Genomic DNA, 16,191 nt, shown 5'->3' on the forward strand with positions numbered 1-16,191 from the left:
ATGCTGAAGTAGAGTTAAACTGAACAAAACAGTGCAACCAGCAGCTTGTACATACATTTCAGCCAGTGGTATTAATACAACATGATAATTACAACAAAGTCAGGTACACTCAGGACTGTTTTCATTTTCATCTAATACCAGGTTAAAATGTATTGCTTACCTCCCTCATGATTTACTATGAGCTGTGATGTCATTTCTTATAAATAAAGCCATTGTTGCTTAATACGTGAAAACTCACTGTAATGAATCACCCTAGTTTAAAGAAGCTGAAGGGGGTTGTACACTACAGTGGTTCCCAAGGGTCATTCAGTTCAACATTAAAAACTATAAAGAATACAAGCCAATTTTCATGCAGGTGTCTGCAAGATGAGCACAGTCCAAACTGGAGTAGAATACCTCTTAAATACAAACGTTTGTACGTCACATGCAAGAAGCAGGGTCAAATCAAACTCTCGTACACCCAGCTGCAGAACTCATGTGTTCATATACAAATCAAAGATGCGTACCTACAGTACATCTAGTCCACAACAACAACTGGAGGCACACCCGTTCTCAAAAATGCTCTCAAGGATACTCTCTCTTTTCTACACATTGGTCACCTTTCTCTTAGCATTGAGACTTTGATTAATCCACTAATTACCAATGCCAAATCCTGTATCAAAATGCATTGTTAAGGCAGGAAAAAGTAAAATTGGTGTATTTGCACCTAGCTGTAGTTGTTAACAAAAAAAAACTGAGTAATTCCCAACCATTTTAGTTAGCATTACTATTAAATACCCGGATATTTTTTAAGAGTGTGCATTCGAGAACAATCTAACTATAATAATTCTCCCTTGGGTCGAGATACTTAGGAGACACAGTGAAAAGTACATGAACACATAAAAGCAAACATCACACTCCATATCACCTCTGCATAAGCATTCAAATAGGTGATCTTGTCTGTGTACCTCAAATAATGATGGGTCCTTGTATGAATTGACGTGCAAAATCAAATTCTCAGAAAAAGAAAAAAGGGAAAATAAAAAACTTAAATCAACATAAAATCACATATTCTAAAAGAGAAATGCATTTAAAATAATTCAACCACTTTAATTCTACAGTGAATATGAGATAAAATAAATAAATAGCATGCTACCTTTCTTCACAGGATTGCAGCAAAATTTTGTGTTTATTCTTATAGCAGAACTATTCCTCTGAATCTGGTATTAATAAGTGATTTATTTTGCACTGTATTACATTCAAAATTAATGGCCTAGCATGATATGTTAACATAATCAATTTCACATACAAGTGAAATTTAAAGAATACATTTTATACCACGAGTGGGGATGTTAATGCTGGATAATCCAGTCTTTTGAACTCCTGTCAAAGAGGAAATAGTAATTATCCAGGCAGCCTCAATCCTGGGTCATGTACAGGATACAAGTTATTATCGTGAAAACATGGCCTCCATTCTGGGTCAATCATAGCCCATCAGTCATTACCCAACAGCATAGCTTAAATGCCAACAAGCTTGTAATTAGCCTGACAACACAGCCTAGATTCTATGCAGAATCACAAATCATTGTCAGTCTCAAGTCAGCTTTTGGACCACTGTTATTATTCTTACAAGACAGCTAAAATTGAGATTAGTTTCATACAGCTCATCTGTTATGCTGACAAAATCTTAATCCATGGAAATGCACCAGACACTCATTATCCTCACAGTGTAGCTGTCACCCACTTCAAACAGGAACCTAATTATTTTGCCAACATTGCCTCAATCGCTTGAGAAATAACCCAAGTAACCAGAATATAAGCTAATGTATTCTTTCAACTTGGCAACTCACACAAAATGCTGGAGGTCAGGCAGCATTTATGAAAGTGAATAAACAGTCAATGTTTCAGGCCGAGATCCTTTATCAGGACTGGAGAGGAAAGGAGAAGATTCCAGAATAAAAAGGTGGGCAGAGAGGAAGGAGGACAAACTAGAAGGTGATAGGTGAAACCAGGCGGGTGCGAAAGGTAAAGGGCTGGAAAGGAACTTTACATTTAGCTTGTTCTTCTCTATCGCTAAATGCATCGAAGGCACAAATCAACAAGTTATCTCATTTATACAACTGTTCTTCATTTACAAGCGGAGATCACCAATAGCAGTGGGATGTTTTCCATGCAGGGTATCACCAGCTTCTGAATTCACCCAAAGTGAATTGCCCATAATTTTCAGGAGGTGGAGGAAATCTCTGATTCCTGTTCTGATCAACAAAGCCAATGGCAGCATTCCAGGAAAAACTGTAGTTCCCAACACAAATCCCAACTTCTAGAAATCAACATTTCAAACAAACCCATATGTGGATTTAATCATCTAACAGTGCCCAAACTTAACAAAATCAAAAATCAGTCCCAACTTTTGAATCCATACTATTATACTTACAAAACATTGAGTTCCCAATTAAGTCTATACAACTCAATAGCTATGCTCCACCAGCCTTTGTAAGTGAAGGAAGGAAAACGATTCCAAATTATAAATTTAGTAACTTTGAAGTTTCTCGTACACAAATCTCATCTTGATCATGACTCCACCTTACCTCAACTAATTCTTCAGACATGTCTCAGCTAATCTTTTCAGCCCTTCAATACCAGACGATGCACTTCCTTTTCCCACTGCACTACCAGTTGCTTTTTTATACTTTCCCAAACCACTGTTGTGCTCCTTTTTCTCAGCCTTGAAAAGTTCTCAGAATATATATTTGTAACACTAATTTCAGACATTATATTTAATGCAATCTTCATTTTCATAGCTACAGTGCCTATAAAAAGTATTCATCCCCTTGGAAGTTTTTCAAGTTTTATTCTTTCACAACATTTAATCACAGTGGATTTACTTTGTCATTTTTGTAACTGATCAACAGAGGAAAGGCTCATGTCAAAGTGAAAACAGATCTCTACAAAGTGAACTAAATTAATTACAAATATAAAACACAAAATAATTGATTGCATCAGTATTCACCCTCCTTTAATAAGACACACCAAATCATCACTGGTGCAGCCAACTGGTTTTAGAAGTCACATAACTAGTTAAATGGAAATCTTTTTTGGAGACCTGGGTGCAGTCAAGGTGTTCCAATTGACAAGTAAAAATACACCTGTATCTGGAAGGTCCAATTGCTGATGAGTCAGTATCCTGGCAAAAACTACAACATGAAGACAAAAGAACACTCCAAGCAATTCCGCGAAAAGGTTATTGAAAAGCACCAGTCAGGAGATGGATACAAGACAATTTCCAAGTCAATGAAAATTAAGTCAATCATCAAGAAATGGAAAGAATATGCCACAACTGTAAATCTGCCCAGAGCAGGCCATCCTCAAACACTGAGTGACCATGCAAGAAGGGGACTAGTGAGGGAGGCCAACAAGAGACCTATGACAACTCTGGAGGAGTTACAAGCTCAGTAGCTGAGATGGGAGAGACTTCATATACAACCGTTGCCCGGGTGCTTCACCAGTCACAGATTTATGGCAGAGTAGCAAAGAGAAAGCCACTACTGAAAAAGACTATCAGACTAAACGTGTTAGCCAAACACTGCACATCATCAAAAATACACCACTCCTACCCTGAAGCATGGTGGTGGTTGCATCATGCTGTGGGGATGCTTCACTGCAGCAGGCCCTGAAAAGCTTGTAAAGGTAGGGGAATGCAGCAAAATACACGGAAATCCTGGAGAAAAACCTGATGCAGTCTGCAAGAGAACTGCGACTTGGGAGATTTCTTTTCCAGCAAGACAAAGACCCTAAGCATAAAGCCAAAGCTACATACAAATGGTTTAGAAATGGCAGTTAATGTCCTGGAGTGGCTAAGTCAGAGTCCAGACCTCAATTCAATTGAGAATTTGTGGCTGGACATGAAAAGGGCTGTTCACTCATGATATCCATACAATCTGACAGAGCTTGAGCAATTTTGTAAAGAAGAAATGGGGAAAAATGCAGTGTTTAGATATGCAAAGCTGATAGAGACCTATGTACACAGACTCAAGGCTGTAATTGCTGCCACAGGTGCACCTACTAAATAGTGACTTGAAGGTGGTGAACATTACGTAATTATTTTGTGTTTTATATTTGTAATTAATTTCGATCTCTTTGACACGAAAGAGTCTTTTCCTGTTGATCAGTGTCAAAAAAAGCTAAATTTAATCCACTCTGATTCAATGTTGTAAAACAATAAAACATGAAAACTTCCAAGGGGCTTGAATACTTTTTATAGGCACTGGATAGGTTCAATTTAAGACTACTATTCAGTGCATGGACCATCAAAATGTTGAAGATTCAGAGGTGGCTTGGCAAGTTCAACCTATAGTGATTGTGACGAAAAACTACTCTACAGCCTCACGCATTGTGTTCCATTTCAAAACACTTGACTCCTTTCATAATGAGCTGAGGGATATGTCCAGAACATAAAAGGCATTAAATTAAATGAGGAAAACTGGCTAACAAAAATTAGAAAAAGGAAAACTTTTTTTTTGTACCAGCTTAGTCAGAAAGAAATGAATATTGGAATTTTTTTTTCTACCTTGTTTCGTAGCGAGAATGTCCCAGGCGACCTAGCAAACAAGAATCGGTTCTTCACTTTTAGTTTACCAAGGTTTGCCACAATCAGCTGGTTCGATTTGGAGCTTTCTGGAATCAGGAGAACTGGTGCACCAGCCTCGATGTCAAGCAGGATTCGAGAGCCCCTCTGTGCCTTATCTCGCACCTAGATTCCTCAAAGCAAGAAGGGACGGAGAAGAAAATAATTAGTGACTGCTTGAAACAAACACTTAAAATACCGCAAATTTAGATTAGTAAGTGCCTTGGAAAAGGAAAGACAAGTTTGCATTCTAGGTATAAGCCTTTATAATAAATTCTAATGTATTTCTGTATTTTCCTGCAAGAAAATGAATCTCAGGGTATTATATGGCAATATATACACAGTTTAATAATAAATTTACTTTAACTTTGAACCTTACAATCAGCAAGACCTATGATTAGATTTCAAATACCTTGATGTAAGAGGTCCGAACTACAAACTGTTCTTGCCACTGTCGCATTTTTACAGAATGTCTAAAACCTGCTTAAGGCCTCTTATTTGTCTTGGATCTTCCTCATTTTTACTGGCTTTTCAAGACCTATATCTCAGCAAGGAATTCTATTGCTTTCCTCTATTGGCAGGCCATGTTGAAACAAAGAAGCCCAACGCCCCACCCCTATCATTTTACTTGTAGTAGTGTGATCACTCGAGTTGAGTATAATGTTTTTATAAGGAGTTGTCTACTGGTGAGAAAAAAAGAACTCTTGATGGAATACTTTACAATGACTTTCTTAATCTTGTAAAGACTCATTTCAGTATCCATTTCTCCTCTAGACAGCTTCAGACTTTTTGACTTTATTTGCTCAATTATAAATGTAGTCAAGTATATGGTCATTCATTTTTGTAGAAGGAATAAAAGCACACACTATTTTCTAAATGGGCAGTGAATTCAGAAATTGGAGGTGCAAAGGGACTTAGGAGCCCGAGTGCAGAATTGCCTAAAGGTTAAATTGCAGGTTGAGTCAGTAATAAGGAAGACAAATGCAATGTTTCTAGAAGAGTAAAATATAAAAGGAGGATGCAATGCTGAGGCTTTATAATGCATTGTTCAGTCAGTCTTTGAAGTATTGTTAGCAGTTTAGGGCACCTGATGTATGAAAGGATGTTTTGGCATGAAAAAGGGTCCAGAGGAGGTTTACAAGAATAATCCTGAGAATGAAAGAGTTTATATATGAAGAGTATTTGATGCTCTCGGCCTGTACTCACTAGAATTTAGACGATTAAGGGGGAATCTCATTGAAGCCAACAGAATATTGAAATACCTACACAGACAGGAAGTGGAGAGGATGTTTCCTTATCATGGGAGAGTCTTGGACCGGGAGCACAGCCTCAGAATAGAAGGATGTCTCTTTAGAATAGCTATGTGGAAGAATTTCTTTAGCCAGAGGGTTTTGAATCTGTGGAATTCATTGCCAGAGAAATTATGGAGGCTAAGTCATTAGATATAGTTGATAGTAAGGGTGTCAAAGGTTGCAGGAAGAAGCCAGGAGAATGGGGTTGACAGGGAAAATACAATAGCCATAATCAAATGGCCTAGCAGTCTCAATGGACCAAATGGCCTAATTCTGCTCCCATGTCTTACGTTCTTATGGAATTTGCTGCTGTCATAAAAACAGAAAAAAAAAACAGAAGATTACGGAAATATCCAGGACAGACAGCAACTGAGGACACAAACAGAGTTGCAATTTCATATCAATAATCTTTCATCAGAATTCGGAAAAGTTAGAAATCAAAGATGTTTTGAGTTGCATGGTGGTGAGAATGAAGGCAATATTTATAATAAGGAGATTAACTGACCAGCAGTAGTAGAGCAGCCAAGGCAGAGAAAGTGGGTCTCTTGTAGTTGACCTCTGAGGCACAGTGCTAACAAAGCAATGCTGGAACTATGCTGTATATTCTATATCTCTATAACTGGAAGATACAAAACACTACAACTGCTTTAATGAAATAAAAGTTAATGTTGGTGTACCAAGCAGGCCAAACAACATTTGTAGAGAGAGAAAAGCAGAGTTGATATATGTTGATGATCTTCTGTCATCAGAAGCAACTAGCTCTGATTCAAACAAGAAAAGTCGGCCGTTTGAATTCAATGTTTATTCTCGAGGCATGCCAGAATCCACATTCAATGCATCATCCGTCTTCATTTCCTGCAACTGATAATGCAATGCCACCATGAGGCAACTGTCCCTCCCCTCTCACTTGAGCATTTCAAAATGTCTTAACCTTCTGCTATTCTGCTGTTCACCATCAACCGTTCACCTTGTTATGGTACCTCATCATGTAAGAGATATCCTTTTATTTCCTTTCCCAACATCTAGGAATCTCCAGCATAAGAAACATTACTTCACTCAGGTTGCTTCAATTTAGTGCATTTAATCTTCCACAATGGGAAAACCACAACATTTCATTCAACGATGAAGAACAATCTTGATCTCCTAGCTGCCGCCTGACACTAAGTCTCCATTGCACATCCACTTTGATTTCCTTTGTCCTTGCCTTCTTACACAGGTAGAAAATAAACATTAAAAACACCAGAGCATCTTCCGACTTCTGTGACTAAAACGGCTTCACTACCATTCTTCAGCTGACACATATACCCGCCTCGGTCTCCACCTATGATATACACTCTCCCATTTCCCTCTTCACCTCAATCTAAAACATGTTTAATTTCTAACTCTTCCAAACTCAGGTGATGAATAATTAATCTACACACCTGATGCCTGACCTACTGAGTAATTCAAGCATTTTCTGCTTTTATTTCAGACTCTCTTTGGCGCTCACATAGGAATTGCTCTTAATGACAGTACATTTTAAATTATGCTGAATTAGTTGTTTTCTTGTTGCTATACATAGTCATATAATTATGTTACACAAGAAAATGTATTGCTCATTATGATTACCAGTCTCTAGAAGCATTTCTGGACCAAAATTGTAACTTGTAAAAGAGCAGATGGTTCAGTGTTGGAGACAACGTCAAGTCACTTTCATTGCAACTCTGCTCCTGTATCCTATTTATGAATGGCCAGAACCAACATAGAAAAACTTCAGGCGTTGCCCTTTGGGTCATGGCTCAAAGGCACCACCTGTGGCTGTTTAAGCAACATGACTCATTCTGTAGTTGCAGTTTTTCATTCTATATTGTTCAATAGCGGAGATACAAGACTTGACAATATAGAGAAAACTTCACCTTGAATTCAGTACATTTTAAGCAGAGACATGGTTGGTGAAGATGATCAGATTATGCATCTCTTTTGACTGGCTATGATTGCTCTTCAAATTCTGTAGGCGCTCTAGCCAATAAGTTCACAGATAACCTCACAACAGATGGGTGTACATGCCAAAAATACTAACTGACTACACAGCTGAAACTAGAATGTGTTGCAAAGCAGTTGAAGCATAAATGGCTGTGACAACATAAATTGAGCCACAGGTTCCCTCCCTCCACCCCCCCCCCCCCCACAAGGAGATTGTTCAGAATAATTTTTATTCAACGCCAACAGCTGAACATGAACTGGTATTTTCAATTTCACCTTTATTGTTGCTCTTTTTCCAACTATAATAAAATTTGTTTAAGAATAGCTTTGTGGATTTATCTGTAGGTTTAAACATTTTATTCTGAATATGCCTTTGTTATATCAACAAAGACATAAATCATTTTCTGCTTACACTGTGTGCTTCTGTACTATTCATCTCTATATTTCTGATTTCTGAACATTATCACTCACTTTAAGGTCCTCCTAGATATGAATTTCAAACTTACTATCCTGCATGCAAACTCATTTAAAATAATGAAAAACAAGCAATGAATTTCAAATACATTCAAATGTTTCTACACTCAAATTCAATTAATTGTAACAGTCAATTACCACCTCTCTATTCAAGATCTTCATTTTCCCTCACACTGCATACCAAGTCTCCTTTCCCATTAATCGTATATGTTGCAAAAAGTATAAGGCAAAACATACCATTAAAAAATTAGCTTGAAACATTTTTATTGAAAATTGCTTCAGAGTACTAACCCATAAAAAAATGAAAATGCTAGAAAAGCATTCAAACAAAATTAATGTTTTTGTAGTAAAAATAAATTATAAATTCTACCAATGGAACCTTTCACTAAAGGATTCATATTCAAAATAGTATCCAAGAAATCAGATTCTTGCATATATGGAAACTTAGATAAGTATTTTTGTAAAAAATATCTAACCTGAAGATATTGCAGTAAGTGTGTCTGAGAGCGAGAATATTTGCTAATTAACTCTTCAAAAGTCATCAATCAACCATCACAAAATAAATCTACAAAAAAACAGATCCCCTTATTTCTCCATAAGAGAAAAATGGGATTGATTATTGAAGGTTTAAATAGAAAATTTCGATATAAAGAGCTAGACAATTTAAATAGTTTAAAATTAAAAGAGTTGTGAAACTGAAACCAAATCCGTAAGGACTGTTTAATAACAGAGTAGAAATTTAAATTTGGAATCTTAGCAAGTTGTAAAGGTAATGGAGCTCCTAATAATGAAGTTAAATGAAATTGTTTGATAGCTTTTAACTCCAAATCAATCCAAGCTGGTTTTTGGCTCTTGTCGAGCCAATATAGCCTAAAACATAATTGTCGAATATTAACAGCCCAATAATACAATTTTAAAATCGGTAGTGCAAGTCCACCATCTTTTTTAGATTTTTGCAAATGATACTTATTAATTCTTGGTTTTTTATTATTCCAAATAAAGGACAAAATAATAGAATCAATTTGATCAAAATTTTTTTTCGTTAAAAAGATAGATATATTTTGAAAACTATATAAAAATCTAGGTAAAATCATCATTTTCACGGCTTGAATACGACCTATTAAAGAAAGTGTAAGTGGGTTCCATCTAGAAAATAATTGTTTCATAGAGTCCATTAAAGGAACTACATTAGCTTTATAAAGATCTTTATATTTTTAGTAATGATAATACCTAAATATTTAAAAGAATTCACAATTCTAAATGGAATATTGTTATATATAAAAACAGGAGCATTTAACGGGAACAATTCACTTTTATTTAAATTAAGTTTATATCCTGAAATTTTCCAATATCATTTAATATTTCCAAAAGATTAGGAATAGATTCTTCAGGGTTCGAAATATAAACCAAAAGATCAACTGCATAAAGAGAAATCTTATGTATGGTCCCATTTATAGATACCATGAATATTTTTAGCTTCACGAAGTATTATAGCCAAAGGCTCCAATACAGGATTAAATAATAAAGGACTTAATGGACATTCCTGACTAGTACCTCCTGAGAGCGACAAAAAAAGGGGACCTGAAATTATTAATAATAACAGTAGCAATAAGATTCTTATAGATCATTTGAATCCACTTATTAAAATTATTACCAAAGCCAAATTTTTCTAATACATTAAACAGATATGTCCATTCAACTCTGTCAAATGCCTTTTCTGCATCAAAAGAAATAACACATTGGGGTACCTCGGATAGTGATGAGTATATAATGTTCATCAATCTCCGAACATTGGAGAAAGAGTAATGGCCTTTAATAAAGCCTGTTTGATCCGTAGAGATGAGTTTAGTTAAAATATTTTCCAAACAGTTAGCCATTATCTTAGAAAGAATTTTTGCATCCACATTTAATAACGAAATAGGTCTATATGATGAACATTCAGTAGGATCTTTATCTTTCTTAAGAATTAAGGAAACAGAAACTTCATAAAAAGGAGGTAAATTACTCTTCTCAAAAGAATCATGAAATATTTCCAAAAGATATGGAGAAAGTATTTTAAAAAATTTTTTGTAAAATCCTACTGAGTAACCATCAAGTCCAGGAGCTTTACCTGATTGTATTGACAACATAGCTTTCTGAATTTCATGCTCAGTAACTGGAGCATCAAGGATCTGTTGATCTTCAACAGTAATTTGAGGAAATTTAATCTTATGTAAAAAAGCCTTAATTTTGGAGGAATCTGCAGGAAATTAAGATTTATAAAGATCAGAATAAAAATCCTCAAAAATATTATTAATGTCTTCATGATTACTTACTATATCATGAAGATAACCTCTCACTAAAGATTAAACAAGATTGGGAGAGAGAACTTAATATGACCTTTGTTAATGAAGATTGGTTGCGAGTTCTGAAAATGGTCAGTTCTTCTTCGATATGTGCCAATCACTGTTTAATTCAATTTAAAATTGTTCACCGTTATTATTTAACAAAGAGACTATCCAAAATATTTCCTAATATAGACAACTATTGTGATAGGTGTAAAACTGAAGTAGCTATTTTGTCACATATCTTTTGGTCATGTTCTTCATTAAAATCTTTTTGGAAATCTTTATTTTCTACAATTTCTAAAGCTCTGTAAATTAATTTACAACCTAATACATTGACTTCTCTATTTGGAATAGTTCCGCATCACATTCAGGGTATTTCATCTTCAGACCAACATGTAATTGCATTTGTTACATTGTTAGCAAGAAGGGCTATTTTATTGAAATGGAAAGATACCTCTGTCTCTACATTAATTCAATGGTTTTCTCAAGTAATGTTATGTCTTAGTTTGGAAAAAATTTGAAGTAGAACTTTTGATACTCGATTTGATTTTGAAAGAAGATGGGGCTCTTTTGCCAAATATTATCATTTAATTTGAATTAATTTATATGGTTTCCTTCCAATCTTATTTTATATAAATGTGAATTGGCGGTTGACGATTTTTCTTCTTTATATATATAGATGACTGTAAGACGTATTGCTCCAGGAGTTGGTTCCTAATGGGTTTTCCCCCCTCTTTCTTTCTTTTTACTTTCTCTTGTAGTTAGTGGGTTTTTTTTCTTTTAGTTAGTTAGGGTTCTCCTTTTTCCTTTTCTTTATAAAAAATATTTTTTTTCATTATCATATATTATTCTTTTTTGATAGTTTTTTTCTTCAGCTTTATTAACTGTACATATATCAATCAATTTGTTGAAGTCTTGTATCATTTTATAGCTGTAGAAGATTATGTATCAATAAAAAGATTTTAAAAATGAAATGTTTTTGTATTCAGAATGTCAAAATATACACTTCCTTCAGAGACTCAAACTGATGTTCTGATTTTTTTGTGCAAACAATGTACATTTCACCTACACTAGAGGCAAACTAGTAGCTTAAAAGACATTCTCATCTACTTTTTCCACAATTTGAAATTGATGACTTAGGAACAAGAAAAAGGAGGAGTAAGCCTGCTTCTTCATTTAATGAGTTCATTGCTGATCAGTATCCATTGAGAGTTCTGCTGTCAGAACTCGGAGGCCAATGTTAGGTTGTCTTTAAAGAAGGTGAACCCTCGCAAGGTGGAAGGCCCCGAGGGAGTACCTGGTAAGGCTCTGAAAACTTGAGACAACCAACTGGCAGGAGTATTCAAGGACATTTTCAACTTCTCACTTCTACGGGTGGAAGTTCCCACTTGCTTCAAAAAGACAATAATTATACCAGTGCCTACGAAGAATAAAGTGAGTTGCCTTAATGACTATCACCCTGTAGCACTCACATCTACAGTGATGAAATGCTTTGAGAGGTTGGTCATGACTAGACTGAACTCCTGCCCCAACAAGGAACTGGACCCACTGAAATTTGCCTGTCGCTACAACAGGTCAACGGCAGACGTAACCTCAATGGCTATTCACACAGCCTTAGGTCACCTGGACAATGATCCTGATTCTCATCCTGATCCAACCTTGGCCTCAAAACTACTTTTCCACTTTCTCCCCAGACTTGCGCACTCCCTTATAGTTTAAGTAATAAGCACAAGAGATTCTGCAGATCTGGAAATCCAGAGAACTGCACACAAAAATGCTGGAGGTACTCGCAGGTCAAGTAGCATCTAAAGAAACAAACAGTTGGTGTTTTGGGCCGAGACCTTTCAGCAAGACTAGTACTTTAAATAACTGTTAATTCTTTGAATATATTTGATTATGCACAATGCAGCTAATAGAGGTGCTACTTTAATGCACCAGAGACCTGGGTTCAATCTTGAACTATCCCACTAATCACTCCAGTGAACACTGCCTGCATCACCATCAATGCAAGCTCTTCCTGCTTTAAGTATAGAGACTCAGAAGGATGCATTGGTTGGTTCTCATGATTGCTTTGTAAAGTTACATCATACCTCTCACAACAAAGGACAACATCTCCATATCCTTCCTAGTTATTTTCAGTACTTGCCCACTAACTTTCTGCGATTCATGTACTTGGTACCCTATTTCATTTAAATAGTAACTTGTTTTTTTTCAATTTCTTTCCAAAGTGGATAACCTCTCACTTTCTCATATTTTGTTCCATCTGGCGACTTCATCTTCCTCAGCTTCATCTACCATACATCTCCTTCCAGACTCTGGGCAATCCTCAATTTGTTAACTCACCTATCTTGCATAATCAGCAAATGCAGCTACAGCTCATTCAATCCCTTCGTCCAAGATTATAAATAGCTGAGGCCACATCTCTGACTGCCATTAGGAGTTAAAACAGAAGTTATCTATGCATGAGTCACTGATGCAGCTCTGTACTTTCAAATGTTGTCAAGTGGAGTACATAGGGATGAATCCAATACTAGCTGGTTACTGTTTGATCAACAACACATTAGCATTTTAAACAGCTGAGCAGGAAATCAAACAGACAAGCGACTGCAACTTGCCAAAAAACTCAACATTTTAAAATCATCACAGCTTTTCAATTTAGCACCATTTTAAGTGTTACTTTTAATTAACAGTAAAGTCTGCTAAGCAATTATGTTGGCTGATTTTTACTGTATATGGCCAGACACAATAACTGAATGTACTAGTACAAATTACAATATGGTAGCTTTACACACAGGCTAATTTAAAAGGACTATTCAGAGTCCAGAGAGCACAAGCAGCATAATACAGCACATCAGAATGCTGATTACCTTTGGCTTCACCATGAAAACCTCTCAAGAATGTAAGGGCATCTACTTTGATGCATAACATAGAAAATCAAGTGTGTTTTTTAAAATGGTGGCAGATTAGGGAATGTTGATGTTAAGCACACAACTGGACTGAAAGCTAACATACAGGTGCAACAAGGAATGAGTTGCAATTGAATTTTGTTACAGAGTAAAGAGGTCGCCAGCCGCACCAGACTTTGAGGCAAGAGGTATAGGGTCCAAATCCAGTCGGCTCCTTACGCGCTTTCCATCTGTGCTGGGTCGAGTGTTGAGCTAGTAACTTGGCCTCATAAAAAAAAACAAAGATGCGAAAGAAACGGACAAGGTTGCCACCCGATGCGTCACATGGTGCAGAAAGGAACAACAGTAAAGAGGTTACGACATTATAAGCCATTAGTGAGACAGAACCTGCGAGCATTTTGTAGAGTTTTAGTCAGCTTTCTTTTTAAAAAAAGTATGCATTTATTATAGGAGTGGAGCAAAGGTCTTCCTAGACAGAATCCAGGGATGGTGGGATTACTGGATGAGGAGAATGCACATATACTAATCCTGTATTTAAGAGTTTAGAAAACAGGGTAGATGCAGGGAGGTTCTTCCCCAGCGTAGAATTCTAGAACTAAGGGGGGGGGTGTGTGTGTGTGTGTGTGTGTGTGTGTGTGTGTGTGTGTGTGTGTGTGTGTGTGTGTGTGTGTGTGTGTATACACACACAAACACACACACACACACGCACACTGCATGGAGTGAATCAAATTGGCAGAAGTCTGGTTTCTGTGATAGTGGGGGAATTGCAAAAGGATAACGAGATGGATCACCATCTCAGCACTTCTAGGTGAACATGGATATGAATGCTTTAATCTTGTCTCTGCCACTGCCAGTCTTGAGAATTTGTTAGTGTTGAAATGTCCACCACCAAGCGTAACTAGATGAGGCAGGTCTTTAGAGCTTTGATGTAATCTTTGGCAATGGGATTACTAGTTGTAATTCCATACTTTTTGCCGTTTAGCATTCATGCTGCAACATCACCAGGTCAACACCTCATTGTTAAGTGTGCTTGGAGCTGCTCCTGGCATGCCCTTCTGAACTCCTCAAAGAACCCATTAAATTGTTGATGAGTCACTGCACCAGAACATCAGAGATGATTCCCATGTCTCCTTTTGAAAAGGATGATGAGATATTTTATACCTGAGAATTCAGATTGTGTCTCAGGTCAATGTCTCATCCTAAAGATGTGCAGCACTCTTCAGTGACTCGGTGTAGAGTTAACCTAAATTTTATTGCTCAAGTCTCTGGTGTGGAACTTGAATCTACAGCCTTCTAACTGAGCAAGAGCCCTACATCATGGTTACACTGCACTGTTGTTCGTTTTAATAAAGGATACAATAGCAAGAAAATCTGATTGTTCTATTAGTTTCAACAATCTTCAATAACTTTATGTGCAGCCAGAATTTAATTACATCAATCTCAAAGAACATTGTAGTAAGCTGTGAACATCAAAATGAAATGACAAGAAAAAGAGATTAAAAGTGTTTTACACTTAGGAAGCAGCTTTTATTAGATAATAAATTGAAGCCATTATCCTGAAGTTCCAAAAGCAGAAAGAGCTTTTCCTTATCCACAGAGAGTTAGTTCACAGGTAGCAATTAGGCTCAAATGTCTTTGTTCTAGTTTGGATTATTTCTGTGCATTAGCCAAGACATTTATCAATCACTCAAGTCTTAAATATAATGGTTGAAACACAAACTATTTAAACCCTCTTTCCTTCATATTGCCTCAAAACTACTTCATAGACAAATTGTTTCAGGCAGCTTCACGTATGAGGAAAAAAGCCAAGACAGTAAAATATAAAGGAATTTACTTCCAAATTTTTAAATGAACTAGCATGGTATGTTCTTTCCATGACAACACCTAAGTTTGTATTGGTTGGCCTGTCTCATCTAATAACTTTTCTATAGCCTATGTGCTTAAATAGGCCTGCTCACTTGCTTATACATTTGTCGTTCCATCATAACAATGAAATTCAAGGCCGGTTTAATCTCTGCTCATTGAAAACCAAAAGCAAATCTCAACAATATATTGTGTACTAACGGCCTGTCATTTGTCCTGCTTTCTGAGAATGACATAGAACATTTCCAGAACATCTTTGCCTATGGTGTATCCTTTCTTGGGCTCTGCTGCCATAAAAAGTACGCATCTGATGGAAAAATTCAGTCATCTCTCACAACAGAAATAAAAATGAAAAGTAGCCAGTCAAGCAATGTTAAGTCACTCGGCTATCTCAGGAACATAATTACCATTGATACCAGAACTGACAAAAAACTGTTTTGCCAGTTTTGCCAGTATGCATAAAGTCAGCTCTTTAATATTCTCTAGCCGGCCGGTGGCGTAGCGGCATCCAGACTGGACTTTGAGGTGAGTAGTCCCGGGTTCAAATCCGGTCGACTCCTTGCATGCTTTCCATCCGTGCTGGGTTGAGCATTGAGCGTGCAGCTCAGCCTCGTAAACAACAGACAAAATGCAAAAGAAGTGGCGAGTTTGTCAGCCGAGGAACCACAAGGTTGCCACCTGTGCTCTGAAATACGAAAGAAAACTAGTCGATAATATAAATTTAGGATACTAGAAGTTTTTTCAGTTATATAAAGAATAAAAGG

At 36.5% G+C, this 16,191-nt stretch overlaps 1 protein-coding gene across 2 annotated transcripts in view; it reads right to left on the reverse strand.

Annotated features, from left to right (window-relative positions):
- Positions 1-16,191, reverse strand: part of vps13d (vacuolar protein sorting 13 homolog D) — a 316,116-nt gene that overhangs the window by 201,339 nt on the left and 98,586 nt on the right. For both annotated transcript variants that reach the window (XM_072245256.1, XM_072245254.1), the window contains exon 24: positions 4,547-4,729. In XM_072245256.1, coding sequence (XP_072101357.1) covers positions 4,547-4,729 — 183 coding nt within the window. The remainder of the gene's footprint in view (positions 1-4,546; positions 4,730-16,191) is intronic.

This window comes from Mobula birostris, chromosome 27, assembly GCF_030028105.1.
Source record: "Mobula birostris isolate sMobBir1 chromosome 27, sMobBir1.hap1, whole genome shotgun sequence".
Classification (NCBI taxonomy): Eukaryota; Metazoa; Chordata; class Chondrichthyes; order Myliobatiformes; family Myliobatidae; genus Mobula; species Mobula birostris.